At 44.0% G+C, this 23,785-nt stretch overlaps 1 protein-coding gene across 2 annotated transcripts in view; it reads right to left on the reverse strand.

Annotated features, from left to right (window-relative positions):
• PSTPIP1 (proline-serine-threonine phosphatase interacting protein 1) overlaps positions 1–23,785 on the reverse strand; it is a 57,536-nt gene that overhangs the window by 26,043 nt on the left and 7,708 nt on the right. For both annotated transcript variants that reach the window (XM_063347101.1, XM_063347100.1), the window contains exons 2-3: positions 10,909–11,009; positions 7,056–7,130 (exon numbers count right to left, since the gene is read on the reverse strand). In XM_063347101.1, coding sequence (XP_063203171.1) covers positions 7,056–7,130; positions 10,909–11,009 — 176 coding nt within the window. The remainder of the gene's footprint in view (positions 1–7,055; positions 7,131–10,908; positions 11,010–23,785) is intronic.

Here is a 23,785-nt window from a genome sequence, read left to right on the forward strand (position 1 = left end):
TTGCTTAGTGGGGATGTGGTGGAGACATCAAAGAATTAATTTTGATGGGATGTTTTCTTCTTGTTCTCAGAGGAACTATAAACAGAAAGGCAAAACCACTCAGTGCAACTGGGAAGGTTTTTGTACGGGTCCAGCTGTGGTGTGACGTCTAAGCCACCTGTGGTAGAGAAAAGGCGTGAGCAGCACCTTTCCTCTGACCAGGGGAGTACAAGTTTCTGTCTGTCTATAAATTAGTGATAGCAAGGCACTCGCTACCGTGAGTAGTCACATCAGCTCTTCCAGGAGGCTGTCCTGTGCAGCAGGCTGGGCTTAGTGTCAGGTTGAGTGTAGCGTATCTTTCCTGAAAGTATCAAATGTGGAGAGTTCCTCTAGTGCTGTGGTGTGTCTGCGGACGTGTTTTGCTTCTGGTGCTTGGATGTTTTCAGATACATGTTAGAAGCGGAAGCAGCCCCAACCTGAATGGGAAGGGGGCTGTATCGTCGCTCCCAGGGCTGGTTACAGGGAGCACAGACACATCACGCCAGACTTTGCTGGGGCAGGGATGCAAACAGGATGACGTCTCCAAGTGCCTTCACTTCCCTGTAAATCTGTGCCCGTAGACTACAAGTTAGACCCATGTTACTCCTGAATGACCTATGCCATTCAAATCAAAGGATAAAACAATCAACTTTTATACCTTTAACATAAAACTAAATTTCCTCATGTCTCTTGGAAAGAGAGCAGCACTGCTCAAAAATGCCTATCCTCATCACCAGGTTGGATCTAACAAGAACTGATCAGAGGCTTAGGTCTTTCAGAGCATGTGCCTGGGTCCATTTTCAGAGTCCTGAAAATTCAAAGTACACGTGTATAAACTCTGTGTGCGTTCAGAACATTTGAGTGGAGAATAAGTAACCATGGAAGGATGTGACCTTCCAAAATGACTTATAACTTGTGTTCAAAAATGCCCGCTTTGTGTGAATAATACAGAGGATTCTATATATTATGTGACAGATGCACTATATTTATACACAGGAAGCAGCAAATGGCATTTTGTTACAGATGCCCTCACCTCACACTCCCTGAAATATTCTATTTCAGGCATTGCAGAGAAGGGCAGAGCAGACACGGGCTTGAAGGAACTACCCTTTCCTGAGGTCTGAAGGAGATGGTAGTGGAAAAGAGGGAAAGAAGAAAGTAGGAAATCATATACATGAGAAGAGACAAGGCACGCAAATGACAAAAATAGCTGTAGTCAGACTAGGCAGAATTTAACCAGCTACTGCGTGTTTACATCAGTTATTTTACGAAAGAACAGATTTCCCAGAGGCTCTGTTTCAGCTGAAGCTGAGGATGTATCTGAAAACCGGGCTCTGTAGTGTATTCTGTTTTCATGTTGTTCTGCTGAAGAGGTGCCCAAAGCTACTGCGTGGAAATTCCCAGTCACCTTGCAACCTGAAAGGTGTTTCCTCTTAAAGGCGCGTGAGCTCTGCTGAGAATCATCTATAGTGTGTCGAGACATCATTACTGTGTGCGCTACCAGCAAACGCTTGCAAACTTGATCTCAGTTTGTAACTCAGCTGAAAATCCTGGTTTCTCTGCATCTTCTCCCATGCGTGCAACACAGAATATGCGGAGTAAAAAACAATACAACAGTTTAAACTTCATAACATGCAGTTCCTTCTCCCCCACTGGATATTGGTGTAACCTGGTATTTGCCAAGAATACATGGCTGTGGCTTTGTAATCATCTTTTTCATAATTTCTTTTATGGTTAGAGACGATGAAATTGTGATTCAGATTTTTTTTGTAATTAAAAAAGTGGGATAAGAGAGCTTTAAAATTAGTATAAAGTAGGAATGAAGACAATTCTAAAATTCATTTTAGCACTGACTTCTGGTAGGTGAGCTCCAGGGCTCCGTTTCTGTGCAGCATCCATCCTTCCATCCTGGCGGCTGCGGTCCTTACAACCTCTCCTAGGTCTGACCCACTCAAGAGGTACATTTGCAACTGATTTTCCCCCGTGGTCCCTTCCAATACCTATTCTCCCGCCAATGCTTTCCCTAAGACTCCCCAGCTACCTGTATTCCCGGGCATAGCCTGCATCCATGACTCTGCTGGCACATCCAACTTGAAAGCAGCAGCCAGCCTTTTCCATAGTCTTGGTGTTATTTTGGACATGGGTGTGTTTGTGAGAAGTTGAACAGGCAGTGGGACTGAGCTCACCAGTGCGGATGTGTGTTGAGGAACCCCACTGTAAGGAAGCCCATCTGCCTCTGTCACGTGTGTCTGATCTAACACGGCAACTGTAGTGAGGTGGGCTAAAAAGCTACAAAGAGAAAGGCATTTCTGCAATTAACGGGAAAGTACATTGCTTAAGACTCTGAAGGCTATTACGTACAAAGCTGCTGCTGGGGTAGCAGCCCTTGAACTACCAATTGCTAAGGCTAGAGGATTATTTAGGAGAAATATCCTCATATGTTTGCCCTGTTCTTCTACTCTTCCCTTGGGATCTATTCTTGAGGACAGAATATTAGGCTGACTTTGGCCTGAGCCCATGTGACCCTTCTTGCAGTCTTGCGCTTAGATTCAAGTGTGTGCATCCTTCTGTACGTTAGCATGAACTCCCCGAGACCTAAAGCAACTGCTGAGTTAGATCTGTGTCATGGGTTGGAAAGAGGATATCTCCCTTCCCTATAGGAAGTAGTTTCTACCAGCTGCAGTGCTCGAGGCAAGGGCAAGCAGCCAGAACGCCTGAATTTGCTTGAATCGGGCTGGACTATTGAATGATTGTGTCCTTTGGCTGTTAGGCAGCACTTACAGGGAACTTTTATTTCTTGAGCTGGAAGCTGGAGTGTTTGTTTGCTATGACCATGGTAACCAGCACCAGCTTCTTTTAGAAACCCTGTTTTTGCTTTTTCTTTTTTTTTTTTTTTTAAATAAATAAATAATAAAAAAAAGTAGTTCCAGCATGTGTCTCTATGGCATGACTGTCTCTCTGATTTTAGTTTTGGTAGAAATTTTTCTACAGCTGTAGAATTTTTCTACAGGCTCACCATGGCCACTTCCAACACTGGTTTGAAGTCACACCTCCTGACGCAGCGCTAAAAACTTGTCCCCTGCTAGCTCTCGGGTTGAAGTGATTTCTCACATTTCTGCTGCTAAGGAGCCTGCAGGTAGAGACACAAGGCTGCCCTCTTTTCCCAGGTCACGATGTTACATTCCTGCTGATATTCAGTAGTGAAGTGTCCTGGTAACTCTCGGCTTGTAGTTGTCTCTGCCAAGCACGAGCAGTACCGGGCCCTGCCGGGCCAGTTCTCCATCAGAGGAGCTGTAACGATGCCGAGGGAACAAGCACTGGACAGCATATGGGATGGAAACCTGATGGCTGCTGTCACCTAGGTTTTTCTCAAAGCTATGGAGAGCAGTCCCAGAGTTGCTGTTACATTTCAGCGAGCCTTCCCCACTATCTTTCTTTTGAGTCAGCAGCATATTTTTTCATCTGTGTCTCAGTCAAATAAAAAAGGGCAGTTGAATCTATTTATATGTTTAGCTGAGTTCAGCAATTTCCTCCAGCTGAAGCAAAATCTTCGGGGAGAAGGGAAGAGCCTAAAAAAGGTTGAAATTGTTTTTCTTTGATTCAAAACTGAAAGCTGTTAAAATATGGGGGCAGCTTGGGAGAGAACTGTTTCCTAGAGCAACAGCCACTACCTGAAGCAGCATGCCACAGACTTCTCCAGGCTTCTCCCTGCGGCTTGTATTTATTCATTGTGCTTTTATTCTCTTCGCCTTGCTTTGTGCCGATCCTGACTGTGCTGAAGGTAACAACCTGGGCAGTACCCCCCCACCGCTGCCTAATTTCTGCCTTGAGCAGCCCCTCTTCTCTCCAAGCACGGGCTTTGTGCTGCTTCTCTCCTGTTCTGCTTTCCATAGCAGCTGCAGAGCGTCGCTTTGACCTGGTGGAGCGACGGGAGGATTTTGCAGCCAATTCATTAGCTTCGGAAGTTGTGCTAAACAGAACTGATTGGCCTGGGTATTTTCTGATACTGGAAGTTTCGAGGTGGTTGTTGCGGACAGGTTTTCTATGTTCTGTTGATCGAGTTGTTGCAAGGGTATCAGGTACCTTCCTGATATTGAGAACTACTGAGGTATGAAATAATTTCCCAGGAAAAGTGACAGAAAGCCTTAGTAGCTGAGGTGTTTAATAGAAGCTGAGGTGTTTAATAGATGACTGAATTTAAGACTAGAGGATAATAATTGAGACTAGAGGATAATAATTTGAGAGCTACCAGCCTGGTGAGAGGTCTGGAGACCAGGTCATATGAGGAGAGGCTGAGGGAGCTGGGCATGTTTAGCTTGGAGAAGAGGAGGCTGAGGGGAGACCTCATTGCCCTCTACAGCTACCTGAAAGGAGGTTGTAGAGTGGTGGGTGTTGGCCTCTTCTCCCAGGTGAATAATGACAGGACCAGAGGAAATGGTCTGAAGTCGTGGCAGGGGAGGCTTAGATTAGATGTTAGGAGGAATTACTTTACTGAAAGGGTGGTCAGGCACTGGAACAGCCTGCCCAGAGAGGTGGTTGAGTCACCATCCCTAGAGGTATTTAAGAAACGTGTAGATGTGGCACTTCAGGGCATGCTCTAGGGGCAGAGAGTGTAGGGGTTTTTTGTGTGTGTGTATGGTTGGACTCGATGATCTCAAAGGTCCTTTCCAAACATGAAGATTCTATGATTCTATGAATTCTGCATTAGCAAGAAAATGAGCGAGTGGTCTAAAATTAGTAATTCCTGCTCCTTTGCAATACATAACGTGGCACAGCAAGTTCTGTAACATGTTTCCCCTGGAAACTGCTTTTTTCCTGGTGAGTGTCAAATGCAAGTTTTAGATACAAATACCTGAACAACACCTTCATTAGACTTCATTTGAGAAATGCTGCTACCCAAAGCTGGGTTCAAAGATGCAAACAGCCCAGTTCAGCCTGTCAAGTATTTGTAATACTATCAGGACTCAGCGTGCTAATCAATAATAGGGAGTCCTATGCAGAGGAAGCAGCTAGAGCAATGCACGGGGATAGGTGTAGCATAGTCCTTTCAAGCTTTTCTTATAATAGGTGGTACCCAGGCTCCCTCCCTCTGGTCTCCCTGAAAGACTGACATTGGGAGCAGAACTACTGTCAGCAATCAACGATAGCAATCACCAGAAACTTCACACCATGTCAAACATTTTAAGGCATTAAGACCAAATATTTAATTTTCATGAGTTGTTCCAGCCCTGAATAGACCCTCGTTTTCTCTGATTTTAAAGTGTTTACTTTGGATAAATGCCCTTCACCGCCCATCTGTGTAACTCCTGAAACAACCGGAGGATGCCGAGTGACAGAAAGCAAAGTGTCCTCTCTCTGCTTCAGAATAGATACAGTGAGACATTTGCTCTGATAAAAATATCAGCGCAAAGCTGGTCGCTACCCAGACCTGGCGTGGGTTTATGGAAACATAGTAAATCAGTTCTGCTGCATGCTTTGTTGGTATATTCAGCCTTCTCTCTATGCCAAGCTATAAAATTGCTGGATCAAAGTGGAGCTGGGCCCGAGTCCAAACTTCCCCCAACTTGAGGGGAGCTTGGATCCATATCCCAACTCTGGGACTTGGCACTGCCTCTAAATCAAGCTCTTATAATCTCTTAGGAAAAGACAGACCCATGAATTATCCACTAAGTCACAGAAGGGCAGCCAAAGCTGTCTTGCTTCTGAACCCATTTGCTCTGCCTGCCTGCATTGCCAGTAAAGAAATTTAGGTGGAGCCTTTCGTTAATCCTGGAATGCTGATCTTAGCCTTTGGTTTGGGAAGAAGCCATCCATCCTTAATCAGCTATTTTAATTTCAAAATATTTTTTCTTCTCCTTCTTTTTCTCTGATTAGGTCTGTGAATTGGGACACTGGGAAGGTAGAAGCCCTCTCCAGCAGCCTGTGCTGAGAACCTTGCTGTATTTGCATTGCTCGGGGGCAAGGGAGAGATGGAGCAGGAGGAGAGGGAGAGGCTTGCACCTTCTCTGGAGCGAGCCTCAGCGCTCTCCGCTTGGGTTAATGCAACAGTTTCCCTGTCACCTTGGGTATGCTACCACCCAATTGATGGCAAGTGCTACGGGTGATTGCCTGGCACTTGCATGCCATGGTGGTGCAAGGGTTTGAGGTCAAGTTTTCCCAGAAAATATGAGCAGGAAAACCTGCTCACGCTGAGAATGATAAATCGACGTAAAAAGGAGACTGCAATTAAGAAATGAGATATGGGATGTATGAGGGTAGCAGGCCCCAGGGATCAATAAAGCTGTTTTGTGTTTAGATTGAGGTCTTCACTTTCAGACTTGTCTTCTGTGACCCCAAATCTTCATCCTCTGCCACCTTATTACTGTGTTATTACTTGTTACAGTAATGACAAAATGTCTCATTATTGCTGCTACCATCAATAATAGCAGCAGTTTATCAACAGTGTTTATTAAGTTAAATTCCATGCCAACGTATATCTTCCCCTCCCAATGCAATTTATACATGATCTAAGACAGTAGTAGAGGAGACAGAAAAATATGTGTCATATTAGTATATTTCAGTAGTTCCATTGATTTGTTTCAAATTAAGTCCCTTCAAAGAGGTTTAAAGTTTGTATTCCTCAGCTAAGCCTTTTTCCTCCTGCAGAAGCTAATTTTGGTGTCTTTGCACTTTGTTCTGTCACAGTCTCTCAGTGTCCACCAGCTTGCCAGGATTGCCAAGCCACCATCCTAACCATTTCACAACCTTTTCCTTTCCCTTTTTTTTCCATTTGCTTTTGGAAGCAAATATTAAACATCGTTAGGAATCCTGAAATTAAAAAATTTCTCAGTAAAGACCTACTGTCAATGCCCAAATAGAGATTTTTGTGAATCCTGCTTTGAAGGACTATGGTGTTTCCCCATTTTTCCTGTACATTGTGAAGTGCTGTGTAACGCGCTGAAGTGAGCAGCTTCTGCCCCCATTCATAAGCAAAACACAGGAGTCTGATATGCTTCCAAAATGCTTTCATTTGCACTAATAATAAAATAATTCCTTACTTGATTTCTGTTTGTCCTCCTGCTTTTCGGGCGATTTGAATCAGCTCTTTCCCATATCTCTCTTCTGCTTGTGCTCTGATAAAAGAAAAACTTATTCAATTTCTCTTAAAGGTACCAGGATCATGTTTACACAAATCTTGCAATTGCATCCAAGGTATAAAACGTGACAGATACAATTTCTTTAATTTCTCTATCTATCTCCTCAAATCTAGTGCTATTAGTTACCTCTAAAATATTTTTGGTGAGCTATTTCTAGAAGAAATGAGGGAAAATGAAGCCTGTCTCCATGGCTTTGATTACTGTGGAGTGCCATGTACAACTCTGTCCCCAAAAAGTTGGGTCCTTAGAAGAAGAAGAAAGAGGTGCATCAAGCGTAGTGAAGCTGCTCAGATCAGAGAGCCTCTTTTGCAAAAGAAACCTAAAAGATGATGGCTTGACCCGTCAAAAGGAAGGCTGGGAGGGGAGCAAAGAGTAGGTTCCAAAGGATCCATTTAAGCGAGGTGGTGAATAAATGGGATCCGGGAGCAGCAGGAAAATTTCCGACCATTAGAAGAAACACGAGGTGCTGCTTGAAGAGCTGCAGTGGAGGCAGAGGGGGAAGGAGCTCGGCTAGTTGTAAGGTGAGGCTGTGGTAGTTTTGTGGAGGGGACAATATGATGCAACGTCTCACCCAATGGGGAACTGTAACTAGTGACTCAGGAAAGTAGTTCTGTTGCTACGGTTAATAAAGAAATACAATTATTTCTTTGCCATTTTCCCCTCCCTCAGCTCTGGAAGAAATTTCTATTCTCTGTTTAAAAAGAAGACCAGTATTTGTACTAAACATGTTTATGTCGTTTCTCCTGGGTGCAAGACCAGGGCGGAACTGAGTTTTTAGTCTGTGAGTAGCTGCTAAAAACTACTGAATGGCCAATAACAAATAACAGATAGCCTGGGGCTAGGACTGGGGGTGAGGCTGGTGTTGTTTAGGATAAGTCTGGTTGTCAAAAGGGGTTTCAGAGCGTTTCAAACGGTTTTGAGCCTGAAACTTGGCACCTTAGAGAAATGTACTCTTTGTTCAAAAAAGGAAGTCTGATGTGGGTGCAAGGCCGTGCAACCCCGCTGGTTTGTTCTCACATCCATCTTCCCACTCAGCCTCGCTGTGTTTTATTATTGGTATTTGCTGAGTTCCAGGGGTTTGAGGGGCGGCTGTTGGGGTGGGTCTCTGAGAAGATCCCACCGCCCTTCCAGCTGTTCCTGTGACGGCTGCGAGCACCTTGCGTTGTAGCCAGCTGTACCGGTGGCTCTGGTGCAATTCCACTGATTTGCAACCAGCTTCTGTGACCTGAGGCAGGCTCGGCCTGGGGGCTTTCCCCCAGTCCAAGGAGATCTCTCAGGCTGGTGGAATAGCAGTGCTGGTCCTACAGCAGCCTACAGTCGCCACAGCCCGGAGTGGAGGCTGCTCTTGGCCTCTGTCCATGGCTCCCGTATGTCTAATGCTGCACGTGGGTTAGTTAATTGCTGTGATGCTGCACTAGATATTGCTGCATTTTAGCAGGGTGTTCCTACATCACTGCTTTGGGGTTCCTCCTAGAAGAATGGGGTGCAAAATATGGTGACAGGCCACACAGAGGTACCACTTGATTTTCATGTTTGATGAGTGAAATGTCATTAAAATGGAAATATACGCCAAAGACACATAACTCTGCAGAAGTAGAACAGATTAATTTTCTTTTGATTTTAAGAACAAGAAACACTTTCATGTCAGAGACTTTGCTTGGTGTCGGTGGATGTACAGCGGTGAGAATAACTCCAGTGCTACTGTCCCATTTTTCTTGCTCAGGACACAGTATATCACAGGAAAAAAGCACAGCCGTCTCTTAAGCTGGTCCCGGCTCCAGCAAAACCCTTGGGTCAAATCTTCTTGAAACCTCAGCCATGAGACTGGACTAGCCCAGGGCCAGAGGAGTCTGACAGGAGGCTGACACCATATTTTCACATCTCAAATGCTGCCTTTCCCACTTTCTGGTACTCTTGCACACAGCCATCAAGAGCTGGAACATATTTTGCATTTTAAATCTGGGGCTTTGTTCTGAAATACAACTGTTTTCTCACTCCCCGGCCCCTTAGGCCCTCCTCTAGACTAGGCAGGGATATTTGTGAGCAAAAATGACCGGGTGGAAAACTGATAAAGCATTAGTGTTGCCAGGGCAGTTGGTATCAGGGCTCGGGGCAGCTGCTGCAGGAGTCCTCCTTGAAAATCTGGCATGAAGCTCATGATATGGGCAGCCTCTAGGAACAGAGATTCATCCCATGCTTTGATCTCCTCCTAGGTCATTCCTATTAATGACATGAGGACAAGCCAAAACAAACATTTTCCAGAAATACTGGAGATAATACCTTCTTTCAGCAACTTAGTGCCCACTATCTTTTCTCCTTTTCGTCCTCCCCCAACAAGCACACACACATATACATGCTCACTGAAATGTTTCGGGGGTGTGCAAAAGTTCATGGAAACAATTGTTCTTGCAGCTTTCAGATCTGCAAAATAACTGTATGTGTATTTTTTCTTTGTGGAAAGTCCTTTGTGCCTCCACCACAAACCGGGAAGAACCTTGTCCTGCAGCTTGCAGAAACCTCTGTAGTGTTTTGGAAAGAAACGCAGGCGTGTATAGCATCAGATGCATGCTGCAGTGTGGAGCCTTCCTGAAGCCTGCAGTGTAATTCTGATCTCTGCAAGTTATGAGTCACAAAGGAGCTATTTTAAACAGTTGAAGCTAAACTACCATCAGACAGGTGTGACCAGTGCTGTGTGATATGCTTCCACTGGTGGTCAAGAAAAACAATTTAAATAGCTTCAGATTTTGATGGGAGACTCTTCACACTCTGTGAAATAGTCAACTTCCAGTTTGACAGCTCATATCCCCTTGAAAATCCCAATGCTTGAAAAAGTAGCCTTCAGAAATCCAGAGTAAAACCAGAAAACTAGACGGGGACAGCATGGGAAGAAAAAGCAGGCTGTGACTGAGGAAGGCAGAGCAGTATTCATAAGGAGACAGTTCTGAGATGAACTGCTCTAGGATTACCTGCTGAGTGGATATTCCGTACTGTGTGATCTTTCCTACAGGTCATGCGTGAGCATGTGTGTGCCTCATACTACACGTTGAAACTGTTGAACCCACGCCACTTAAAAACAGAACCAAATTTCGGATACGTTTTTCTAAGTCAGAAGTACAAAAATGAATGGCAAAGGAGTCATAGCAGCTGCATAGTGTGTGTTTTCTCACCCACAAAAGTGTCAGCTCTCCATAGCTGTTGCTGAGCAGCACCCAAGAAGCATGTAAATGATGCACAAAAACTACAACATTGCTATTCAAAGTCTGGTAAGGTTGACAAATGGTGTGGGCTGTCTTGGGTGACTGGGAAAGGCTTTTGGTAGCATCTTACATAGCTTTGTATTTGAAAAATGGCCCATTTTTGGTAGTTGCAGGAAACTGAAACAGTGCCTGTGGCAACAGCATGTTCAAAGAGAAAGAAAAATGTGCAAGTCATTTGCTCTCTGAAAAGGGGAAAATTCAGTAACGCTACTTGTGGATGTGTGTGCTACCGTGTGATTCTGGACCAATAACGACCTGGGTCTTAATGGAGCTCTGGATTTCTGACTCTTTCAACCTTCTCTTCTCAAATCTTTGACATTTCTGTTTGTTATCTACTTTCAAAAATCACATCAAAAGGCTGGGATCCAAATCACTCAGGCTTTTCTGTGTGAACTAGTATCACTACCAAATTCAGAAACAGCCTACTGTTCTTTCCAGGTGCCAAGCAGGAGAGAAAATGGAGGCTGTTCACACTTTTTTCACCCTCATTTTCTTACCTCTGCTTGAGCAAATCCTCCACATCTTTGCACATCTTCCTCCCATCCAACAGCCGCTGTACAAGCACCTCATAGCCAGTGTGGAAGGTGAACTCCTTGCACTGAAGACAGAAAGATAAAGAGGCCAGTTAATTTGTGTGTGTAGTTTGCAGGTTTACCAGATGCCTACTGTCAGTCATATGGAGCAAATTAACTTTCTGGAAAATCCAAATGGACCCTTAGAATTGCCCAGAGCAATGGCAGCTGGGGCAGGGCTAAGGGCACGGGTATGGGTGAGGTTTCTCCAAAGTGAAAATCTGTAAAAGCTTTCATTAAATCAAGCGGGGTTTTTTTAATACTGAAAAAGTGAAGTGGGTTGCAAATTTTCCTGCGTGGAAAGCAGCACTAGCTGTCTTTTTGGGGAAGTCACGTTTAGCTTTGGGTATGGGATCTTTGCGGAGCAGAGATGTATAGTAGCTCTTTAAGGACAAGAGCTCCTCCTCCCATATGTTTTCAAAAAGGAATGGTCAGGGTTCACTCACTGCCACAGGGCTCTCAGTGAGACAGTGACCCGCTCTCTAGATGTGAGCGGAGAAGTGAAGGGATCTTGTGCTCCTACAAATATCGATACGTGGGGTAGTGGTTGTGCCACCCAGTCAGTGGTGGGGTGTTTTAATGAGAGGATTCGTAGCACAGGGAGACAGTTTGCTGTTAGACAACACTTGGGTTGTGATGTGCTGTTATGTCCTCCTTTGCGATTTCTGTAACAACTCTTCTCATTGTTTGAATCAGTCTCTGGTGTAAATTCAACATGACAGGGTTTAAAAAAAAAAAAAAAGTAGAAGATAGGCATGTGGAGAGCTTATGTACGTGGACACTGGGTCTGCAGAAAATGAAAAGTCTGTGTTTCTGAGATGTTTGCCAATGAGTGCTGCTTCCCTTGCTTTTGCATTTGCCACCCGGTCTCCTGTGCAATACATGGGATTCACTTGTGCCTTTGGGTATTTTGGCAGCCTTCCTGCCCTGTGTTCCCATGTGGGAAATGGAGCCAGCCAAGGCGATGTGTGATTTCCAGACAGCCACACTAGACAGGCGAGACCACCGAGCTGCATGGAGTTTGCCGCCCCAAAGCCAGGGCTCTCATCTCCCACCAGGGCCCTGCACCCTCTGCAGATGAGGGCCGCGTTCCTCTGCTGTGGTCCAGGACCACAGGTCCCTCCCCATCAGACAAGTCCATGCATCAGGCTCATCCCTGCCCACACAATCCATCAGAGCACACCCCGGTGCATCTCAGATAAAAATATCCAAATAATGAGAAGAAAAACAATTAGTCTTGCACTTCTTCAACCTTTTCCCCAGCTTCCAGATTGCACTGCAGCAATGGTAAATCAGAGTCACAACGAAGTCAGTGCTGCTGAGGAAATGCTGGGAGCCCAGACAGGGACAGGAATAAAGTTGCAACATGCTCTGAGTGTGGCTCTGGGGGAGGATTTCTGTGTTCTACTCCCGGTCCTCCCACTGACTCACAACAGGATCAGGACAAGCCATTTTTACTTTGAGAGCCTCTGTTAACTGGTACGTGGTGATAATGTTATTGAAAATGTAGTGGTGAATGTTACCTGAGCTTTATGTTATAGCATTATGGTAAAATCATGGACTGTGTAACCATAAAGAGAGTGAATAAGTTCCTTCCCTCAAGCAGTTTATGTACTATACAAGTGCTTATATACCAACTGAATACAGTTTATCCATCTATCCACTGTCCCCTAAGCAGTTATCGCTTAATAATTGCATTAGTTTATGGCTTTCCACCATGACTGTGAAGATGACGGCTGTTTAAGTGTTGGGACTCGGGAAGGATCCAGTGGCAAGCAACTGTTGGACACTTGAACTTGTGGCTTTGCTTCCTTATTGCTGGGACTGAAGAGGAACAGGGCGAGCTCTGGGGATGAATGGGGGTGGCCGATGGCAGCCTTGGTGCTGCTCACCCAGGCCCTGGGGCTTCTGTGGAGATTTGCACACCTGGGAGCGGGTTTTTTTGCTTCTTCAAGAGCTAGGATAAATTTCTGTAGACAGTCTTTGTAAACCTACAGGTTGTAGTAACGTTTCCAGTGCTACAGTTTCTTGACAGCAGTTAATTCCTTCTTCCCTAATAGACACTCTTACCATGAGCAGGGGTGAGAAAGGAAAGAGCAGGATAATGGTTCACAAGAGACACAGACAAATGTCTCTACCAGCAAAGTGTCTGCACTACAAAGCCAGGTGAGATAATAATGTAGATAAAAGAATATGGAGAGAGTGCAATGGATCCACTGTTATCACTGTTGTAACCCCAGGAAAATGACAGGATTACACATGCTCATCTGATGCATATGATCACCCCTTAAGAAACAGGATCTCAAAAACAAAGCATCAGTTTTCCTAATGCTTACAAGGCAGATTACACACACATACATATCCCAGGGAGGGATCCTGCTGTGAAGTAAGTGAAAAGAAGCAAGTTTTTGCCATTCTTAGAGGAAAGCACCCTGACAATGGACTTCTCACTTCCCCCCTCTCCCTTTTTTTGAGGACATTCCGACGGCAGAAGGCATTGCTGCTGCAAAAAACTCTCATAAAGTGTTCCCTTTGCCTGGCAGAAACCGCACTGGTCAGGTGCCCCACAACCAACCCACAGGCCAAACATTTTGGTTGTATGTTTCCAGATGTGGTTAACTACATCCCATAGCTGTGTACACAGCTTCCTTGTCCCAGAAATGCTGCCCAGAGGTGAGTGAAAGCATCATATGGTTTGTATCGCCAGTCAGGCCACGAGCAACAAACGGAGAGTGATAAGCACACTGTAAAGTTACTCTCCCGCTTATGTTTAACATATCTCTTTGTTTAGTAAAAGCTAAAACTCAGTGGTTTTCCCCCGCTTCTTTTAAACTGTTGCTATGATGAAAGGATGGCAAATTCTGTATGTCTGAGAGAACCACTTACTAAATTCCCTAAATGGAGAAAGCAGCATCAACTCATCATCAACCCAAAAACATGCACACAAACACAACAGTGCACCGGGGGCCAGCCTGCTGACCAGTAACCCTGATAAAACTACCTAGTGGACTTGATTCAGCCATTTGAACATCTGGGTCTAAGCCATAAAAGGGAAGAAGCAATGCCATATTAAAAACTGCGTCAAGGTTCACTCTGTGGCCAAGAGAATTAATTTTGTGGCACGTCTAACGAGATACTCTCACAGTCTGAGATAAAGGATCCTTTGCAAGCTACACTGCCCATGTAGCACAGCCATGCAGTCTTGTTGGAGCTCTGCAAACAGGCTTGTCTCCAGGACACGCACCCACATTTTTACTGGCACTAATGCAGAGGGAACGGGTTCGTGCTGCTCCCCACTGCTCACGACGCTTTCTGTGCTCCACCTTTTTGCCTCCCTACTTCCTTACTGCAATTAATTTAGAAATGCAAAAGGCAGATTTTGCTTATTATAATTATAGAAATATTTTAGCCCTTTAATGCATAGCCCTTTAATGCAAGCTGTCTTTCTAAGACAGCTGTTTAAATGTGGAATCTGTCGTAGTGCTTGCACGTTCCTAGATGGCAGGCTTTCTGCCAAGCTGGGTATGGGAGTAGTGTTCTCACTGTGCCCTTGTGTGCACGAGTGTATGCCAAGTGCCAGCAGCCACGGCCTTACTCAACAGTTTTGCTTTCTGTCTGTTGCCTGCTAACATGAGTAAGACTTAAACTTGTTAAAAATGGAGCCACTGCAGCCACATCTGAAGGAGAGCTGGAATCTCCTCTGATGGAGGCATCAGTTCCTACCTGCTAGATTCGTCTGGGTTTTGTCCCTGTGGCTGACCCTTGTAGAGGGATTTGGCTCCAAGGAGTCTAGAAAGGACTTCCCAACACAGGCACTCATTTAATCTGTCTTCATTTTGGGGGGATCCATCTCAAAATTTGCTTTATTGTCCTCACTGTGTGTTCCTGAAGAACACGGAAGCTGTATTTCAGAAGCCACAGCATCTGAAATCTACACCAGGGCTGCCTCAGCCTCCCAGGCAGCAGAATGGCTGTGCTATGAATAGCTTGCACCACTAGCATGTCACAGGCAAGGAGGGAGAGGAAGCGTAGCCAGGTGACAGCCCAGGTTTAGACAAGTTTAACCTGCTACGGTCACTCATTCTGCAACATTGCTTCTTCATTTCCAACCACAACCATAACCACCTTATCCATAAATCATTTAAGGTTAAGTTGACTTTCACAAACATTTCCCTTTCATTTCAACAGCTCTTTTTCTTCCTTTATGTGTTGTATAACTATATTGTCTCTCAGCCTCTTCGTGAGTCCAAACTAACCTCCTTTGCCCTTTCCTGAGGTACTGGTTTTTCATTCCATTGATTCCCGTGTGTTCCTATAGTACCTGTCCAAGGTTGAATAAATTCCTGTTGGATGAGGATAATGCTCTGCTACTCCAGTAAAGACTAATGGATTCTTTGTACCATGTCATTAGTGACTGCTCTCTAAGAAGCACTTCTGGTATATCAGAGGATCGTATTTGCCGCCTTCCCCTATCAAATCATACCAGCGGCACCTAACTGAGCTACAATCTACTGATAGACCTGCAATTTTCTCCTCTCCCGCAATGTTACTTAACAAGGTCCCAGAGTGTATTGCTACTGATCTCTTACTCTCATTTTGCACTTTGAAACTTTAATTTTATCTCCTTTCTGTTACCCCAGGCTGGAAGGTTACCAGATACCTCCTGTACAATATTTTCTTTATACCTATTTGTTTCAACAACAGCTATTTCCAGCTGATTCTTAATGTCTTATGCCAGTATCTCCAATGAATATATTGAATAAAATTAATCATGAGACCAGCTCTCAAGATCCCTTCCTCCAGCTCAGGCATTTCCATTTTGGCACAAGCCGCCAGCATCTCCCCCCAACGTGTCTTTGGCCGCTTTACAGTTCTTCTTCTCCTGCTGGTGTCTGTTCAGTCGTGTTTTGTTTTTCTTCTCTAGTTTCTTTAGGATTTCCTGTGTAGCACCGTAACAGACCACACATTTTCTTTGTCAAGACAATCAAGGTAGCACAATTGTATCACATTAAATAACTATCTAGCCTTAATAAAGCTGCCTTGCCTTTATTCTATTTTCCATTTACCATTTGATATTATACTTAGCGTTTGCATCAAATGGTTTTGTAAAGGCTGCTATAGTTGCACTACCCAGCTAGTGCTTGGGCACCTCTCAGCTGGGACTTTGTAGTGATTATAAAAAAACTAATGAATAGTCAAAGAACTATTTTTTTAAATGAAATTAGGGAAAAATGCTTTAATTAAGTAACAAATGTATTCATTAAATGTGTAAAACATAATTTGTTTATAAAAAAAACTGTGTAGTTGCTTGGAAGAGGGTGATTTGAATCACCACCAGTAATTTCTCATTGCCAAGAAAGTGATTCCACTTAGTCAAAGCATGTGCGGCTGTGAAAGAGGATTTACTCGTTGTTATTTTAATAAAAAGGATTAGTTAATCTGTGTTGTCCAGCAGACCTATAATCACTTGTAAGAAAGTGCCTGACAAAGGGATTTCAGTGTTGCAAGCAGATTCGTATTGTCCTGAGATTTTCCATTAATACTCCACATGCGCGTTGGTCTCTGCCTCGGGGCCTGGGGATTTTCTTCTCATGGGAAGAATCACAGCTAAGGGAGAGGCAGCATCTCCTCTCCTCTTCCCATTTACTAAAGTTGATTCCCTCCAGTGCAACGAGCAACATTGTTCCTCCAGAGATGAGAGAAATGTTAAGGGGAGCACGTGACTGAAAAAACCACAATTTTTATGCTCTACTTTGACCAGAATATCTTTTCCTAGAATATTTGAAGGGAAGCATGGAAGACTGCAAGCAGAGGTGTTGACAGTAAGCACACGGGGATATGCTTTCTCCTTTCCATTTCTTTTTTCCTCTGAGGCTTAATGATGCTGCTCCCTCCCATTAGCACTTTCTTAAAGAGATGGGCGCCTTGGGACTGCTCCATTCCCCCGGCAGAAGTTTCTCCATAGGCAATCATGCAGGTAAACATCAGCAGTTAATTGTGGGAGAGATTATTCATGGCTGGCTCTGAGCTGGTTTCTGCAGCCATGAGGGAGAGGCTCTGAGGATTTTGGTTTGGTAATGAAGGCTGCAGGTGGGAAGACTGATGGTGTCAGTTCCCTGCCCAGAGGGGAGAAAGTTCAGAACAAAGACAGCTGGGGGATGACATAGTCTCTTCTTACCTGCTGGTTGCACAAAGCTGAGTAACCTCTTGGTACGTCTTGTGTCTTTAACTAGCTGCGAATCAGCCTTACAGCACATCTCTTCTCTGAGCCTTGTGCTACCGGCTGCTCAGAGGGGGCTGCGAGGCTTTTTGAAGACCAAGCATCTACGTTTTGAAGTCATGAGGGTATTATTGCAATAATATCAAGTAGGAAAGACTGAAATGCTTTACTGGTTACTGAAGAATGGTTTTGGTAAATAGCTATTACAATGGACTGAACTGAAGCAAAAGGCCATGTTGGACGGGGCTTTGAGCAACCTGGTCTATGCCCAGGGCAGGGGGGATGGAACTAGATGATCTTTAAGGTCCCTTCCAACCTGAACCGTTCTGTGATTCTAAAAATATCCAGGCTTGTGAGCAAAGCTCTCACTAGATTGTATGCCCTTGCGTGTCCAACTACTCATATTCAGAAAGTGACGTGAATTGCTCAAGTCATCGCGGTTCTGCTGTAGGAAATGTGGGCTCTTCTGTTGTGGCTGGTTTTCTTGGAGCATTTCTAACACTGTCCTTGGATCCGGCTTGCCTACCCAGAACTCTTTTTATAGGTAGTTTACATACCACTAATCATCCACTAATCATACCTCTACCTGCTCCTGCAGGATAATCATAGATAATCACAGAATCATGGAATCACAAGCTGGCTTGTCAGCAGCTTAGCATCTCAGCTGCTTTGTGGCTGAAGGTATACGTCCTGTTTGGTAAGTGCCACTGCAGCTCTCAGGGGAGCTGCCATTCTGGCTGTCAGCAAAAAAAGGCCTCTTTCCCAGTGCCTCCAGCTGCAAAGCTGCTCACTAGATTTCTGCAAGGAACCAGGTGCTAGGTGGCACACGGGGAGAGTAACCCCCAGGATACAGCACAGCAAGAGCACTACCTTGATGGGGGAGAAAGGCTGGAAAAGAAATAACTACAGTGCAGACACTGGGTGCATTGCTTGGTGCATGGCAGGATAGTGCTGAGCTGCTGTGGTGATAAAGATTGTTATCAAAATCTGCACATTAACTGGTTTGCGCAACCAAGGTGGGCCTGGCTGCAAGCCAATGGTGCGAGCACTGACAGTTACAGCATAGCTATCAGGTATTCTTTTAGCCTAACAATCCTTCATTTAGGAATTATTTGAAAAGTACTATCTGCAAATATTCAAAAAATCTTAAAAAAGCAAAACACCTTCTCTTAAGTTTGAAAATATTTAAGTATATAAAAGTGCATTCCTTGTCTTTGCTCTTAATCGTTCCCAAGGCTTTTATCAAAAGTATTATCAAGATTGGTTTGGGACTGAAAACGATAAATGTTGCTAAGTGTTCATACAGATTTTCAAAAGAGAAAAAGAAATTGCAACTTCTTATGGGTATCTCATGATGCACAACTTTTGTGCATCATAGCTTATCTTGCTTAGTTAAAGTAAACTTGACAATTTTAGTAAACCAAAAACTTGAGATTCATTTTTCCAAGTTGAAAAATGAAATAGCTACTGGTGTGAGGAGGAAGTTTAGAGAGAACAGGGGATAGTGAGTTTTGAACAAGCATCTGCAAGTCTTTTTCAACTGTCAGAAAGAAATCCTTTCTGTCCACAGTTGTACCACACTTGGTATCTCAGTCCTGGATTGAAAGTAAGTTGTTCTGACTGTGTTATATCAATGAATTATATCATTGTGTCATACCGCTGTGTACTGGCACTGCTTAAAAAGAGTGTTTCTAGATCTTGATCTCTTGATCTGCTAGCCTCCTTGTCAAGGGCTCTGTCAAGGGCTCAGTATTTACTGTAGATGAGCAGCAAACATTTAATAGCCAACAGTCAAACATGATTTATAATCTCAAAGTACCTTTGACTGGGATGGATATTTTCTATCATGTCATGGTCTTTCACTGTAAGCTAATCGCTTGCTTTGTGTTTCCTTTTTATTTCCCCTGGGATACTTTAAAACTTCATAGTATTTCTAGGAATAGCTTCACATGATACCAAGTGTCTTAGGAAGTGTACTGCTCTTTTTCTGTGCCACTCAAGCTATCCTGAAATAAATAGCGAAATAAAATGGGATAGCAGTAAGCACCACTAATTTGTATATCTGATGTCCAAGGGACTGTTCCAATCCCCGCTCCAGCTCAGCTGTGGTACTGAGGAGGGGTGTCTTGCCTTACATGGCCCTGGTGCAACAAGGTGATGATGCTGTCCTAGTTCTGCTCTACACCAGTGGGACATGAAAGAGCCTTTTTGCAAAACAAAACCCCGGGTTCCCAGCCTGACCCTCTGCTGCCTTGTCCTGGAAATGTGTTAACAGCTGAAAACCCAGCTGTGCAACCTAATAGGTGAGCTCATAAATGAAGGAAGGTTGTTGGTGACCAGAACAGAGGAGCATTGTGGTGGAAGCCTCTAACCAAAACAGTCTCCTCTGATCAATGCTTGGTGTGATGAGAATCCTTTTCTATAAATTTTCATGTGATAACAAACTGCTTAATGAGTTTAAAAGGATACGTCCATGCTGTGTGCTGCTGTACCATGTAAGAGCTCCTTTTTCTTACTGGCTGGAACTGGTTGGAATGGACAGGAATGGGATATTGCTTATGGTTTCCAGGATCGTACTGACTACAGAATTTATACAAACTTTAAAAAACAGTACATTGTTTAAAAAGTGTACGATTTCTCCACATAAGCAGGAAAAAAGCAAGGAAGAGTTAGGTGGACTGGAGCTGGCTGTGTAACATTTCTGTCATTTCCTGTAAATTCACTCTTTGCACATTAGAAACATAAATGTTTGCTAAGGATGTAGGTGGCCATCTTGGGACTTTTCTGTGATAATTTCAGGAGTTGACTTGGGCATCATCAACATGAGACTTGGTTTGCAATTTCATGTCAGTCTGTTACCTAAATCTGCAATGCAGTACTTTTAATGGGGAGCGAGCAGTATTTACTGCCAGACATAACATAAATGTGAACTTTGAATGACACCTTCAAATATCAGAAGGAAAAAAACATTGCATTTGTAGCATTCCAATTGCTGAGCTGCTAGATTGCCATCTTGGGCTTCCCCCTGCAATGAGGTAGGCTAGAGAACTTCAAATGAAAGCAGAGATTCTTATCAGACTTCAATTCTGCAGTAGCCAGGATGTTCAGAATTTAATTGAAATTGAGATTTCACAAACTTCACAGTAGCATTGCAAAATTGGTGACATTGAGCAAACCAGTAGCTTCCCACTCTCTCTGACATTGTGAGTTTTCTCTGAGAAGAAAATGGTTGGTTTAGAGTTTTGCTGATGAGAGGAATATGCTCCTCGCCCTCCTCACTGGCGTCCTGAACTGCTCATTGTTATGTATTAGGCATTCTTACAGTCATGGCTCCCTTCACGTTTTAATCCTCCCATGATTTGCATAGCTACAAAGTGATGGCTGCACAGAAGCCTTCTTAACCTTTGCAGGGCTCGTTGGCTGGCAAACTAATGGCACACAGGGAACAGACTTGCAAAGTCTCAATTCCAGTCTAATAAAAGGACTCTGCTGGTGCTTATTACCTCCACTTTAGCTTCTCTTCTTAATACTTTAGTTAAATTGTATTTATCCTAGGGAAGAAAAACTGTAGCTTAATTTTTGCTCTCTTTGTAAGAGTACAAGATTTTATGGTGGTTTTGTTTTGTTCTGGTTTTCTTTGCATAGCAGTGTTTCTACATCTCATAACAGGATTAATCAATTAATCACAAAATCAGACCCCCAAGGTTTAGCCAGAGGACTGGAGAACGTGACAGTGATCTCTGAACTTTCAGTTTCTTTCAAAAGTTACACGGAAAGAGCTTTGCCTGTTGGAAGGCAGAAATAGAGCTTCAGAGACATGCCATATCACCACCTTTCAGCTGCCCATCTGCCCATCCCTCTTCATGATTCAGTTCAGGAACCTTCCACAAAGGGCATCAGCGAAGTCAGGAAATGGAAACCTTGTGCTGCCCTCTTTCACAAGAACACCTTCTTCGTCCTGAGTAGGAGAAGAACTTTGAGATGCTGTCACTTATTGTTTTATTCCAAGTGTCTGGTATTGTAAAGCACTCAGGAAAAACAATGCACCCTCTCTTGAATCGCACGTATTCCACCAGGTTGAGGTCATGCTTTTATGTGCCTGTTTCCACTGGCTTTCACTGACTTCAGCGTCGACCTGAAGTTCCTGCGGGTGGGAGTCTCAGGATGTTTCTGACCACCCTCAGGACATGGCATGCTCCTACTGCGCAGCAGTTGAGACCCCTGATGCTTCTGTGCTAGGAAATGGAGAAGGGGTCAGCAGCCAGATGTGCATCACAAGAAAAAAGCGTGACAAAAAGCTAGGAATCCATTCAGAAAATTTGGATATAAGAAACTTCTGGAACACCTTTGTGATGGGGATAGTGAGAAATGGGAACAGGAGGAAGGAAAATCCCTTGCTAGTTTTAAATCAGAGCTTGATGTGGCTATATGACACAAGCTTGAGGTGGTGGCATCCCTTTCTATTTTCTCCATGTGGTGAGACACAGATAAATGTGTGTATTTTCTCCGTGTAGTTAGACAGCAGCTAAATCCATAAGGTAAGGTGGCCTCTTCCTGGGACCCAGCAGAGGGGCCTGATGTGAGCGTTTGCACCTGCCTTTCATAAGGCACGGCAGCGTTTTGCCACGGTCAATGGTGAAATCAGATATTGCTTCAGTCTCTTATTGAATAATATCAGCTACACAAGAGAAACTGGAAGTAAAATAAGGAGAAATAGATTCTTAAAAGTAGAGGATACTTCTGCTTTATACAAAATAATAGTCAAGAGTTTATTTTTGTTTCTATTCCTCTTTAGTTCATCCGCTTCCAGGTCTCTTCCCTTTTATGAGAGAGCTCCTCTCCTCCTGCGAGCACTGTGGGGTAGGTCCCAGACCGCTGGGACTGAGGCAGCGTGCAAACAGCCCTGACTTCCTCAGGCACAGGGACAATTGTTCAGAAGATCGTATAGAGCCACAGGAACCAGACCTGCTTAGTTGGTACATTAATTCATTAAAAAAACCTACTTGTCTTTCTCCTCCCTGTCTTAGAAAACTTAGAATCGTTTCCTGTCAGTGCTGAAAAAGGCACCAAATACAACATACTGCTGCACCCACACTCTCTGATTCCCCTGTAAGATGAGCCAGGGGTTTTTAGTTGGGCTTTCCTGGCACGTAGGGAAGGGTAAAGCCTCACAAAATCTTGCCAGAGACTTGCTGTACAAGGGCAATGAACTAAAGATTTAGTTCATTTCTTAGTAAGGATTATTCCAATAGCTACATATTACCGTTCCCATTTTACAAGAGATTTTCACCACTTAAATAATCGTTTTCGACACATCCTGTTACTCAATATGATGCAAGATATTCTTACACTCCGTTAGTATGGTGTATCACAAAGTCCTGGGGAACTGTGCAATCTGACAGAACAAAATCAACTTTAGGCTTTTAGAAATTCTTAAAGGGAAGCAGGATTAATTTAAGTAAAGTTAAGCAGTTTGTCCAGGCAGGACAACCATGCCAGTTGCCTCCTTCTGGGAGGCATTTCTCTGTGTTTGCTCCCACTTGCATAAATGTCCCTCCTGCCCTATGCAAAAATAATTAAAAATTGACTTATTTGAGGTTTTTTAGGAATTGCTGAATCAATGAGGTATTCAGCTGGATGTTCCCCCTTTCTGGTGCAAGCTCCCAGGGTATAGGAAATGGGCAAGATCTATGTAACTGGGTGCACACTAAGGGACTGCAGCAGCGTAGCTGCTTTTGAACCCCTTGAGCTGCTAGAAGCGTTGCATCAGCCCAACTGTCAGGCACAAGGTGTCTGTTCACTCAAAACTGCCTTGTCTGTTAACCAGTAAGAATAAAATTCTTGTTCCACTCCCAAAGAGCCTCACCATTATCTGCTTTAGGAGTGTTTTATGTTCTCATGAGCTTCTCTCATACGAAACGAACTACTATCACTTCTAGAGTGGGGTGGGAAACAGTTTTCTTGCCCTGCAAATTTATATAAGATTTTAAAAGCCCACATTTCACCTCTCGACAACAGCAGCAACAGAAAACAAAAAGAAAAGACATTCACATTGATATAAGGAAGACACTGGCTCTGAATCAGGCATATGTGATTGAGACATCCCTCTGCCTAAGCTGGCACATGGTTCACCATCTGCTGTCTATAGAAGGAAGAGGAATTTCATTTTAATCTCTCCTTTCTCTAGCTGTTTTACTCGTGGATGAATCTGTGGGAGTGGAGGGAAGGCATGCCTGGACTCCAGGCTGCAGGTAGGGTAGACTGTGGGCAACAAAAGCTCCAGCTCCTGTTCCAGATGATGTCTCCCTACTGCAGAGCTCCCAGGACCCCAGAGGGCTTATTTTTATGAGTTTGGCCTCCTCTTCAACTCTTTGGTTAGAAATTTCACCTGAAGCCTCCATCTCCAGAGGAAGATTTCACCGATGTGAACTTTTTCATCAAAACCTAGCTTTATCTTCCAAAATAGCTCCCCTAAAAAAAATCTCCCACAAAAAAAAAAGGTTTTATCAAAAACATGAGTCCTAACCAAATGTGCGGCCGGGGTCTTTCAATGGCAGGTGCCTCTTTTCCTTCTGGTGCTCC

Source organism: Chroicocephalus ridibundus, chromosome 9, assembly GCF_963924245.1.
Source record: "Chroicocephalus ridibundus chromosome 9, bChrRid1.1, whole genome shotgun sequence".
Classification (NCBI taxonomy): domain Eukaryota; kingdom Metazoa; phylum Chordata; class Aves; order Charadriiformes; family Laridae; genus Chroicocephalus; species Chroicocephalus ridibundus.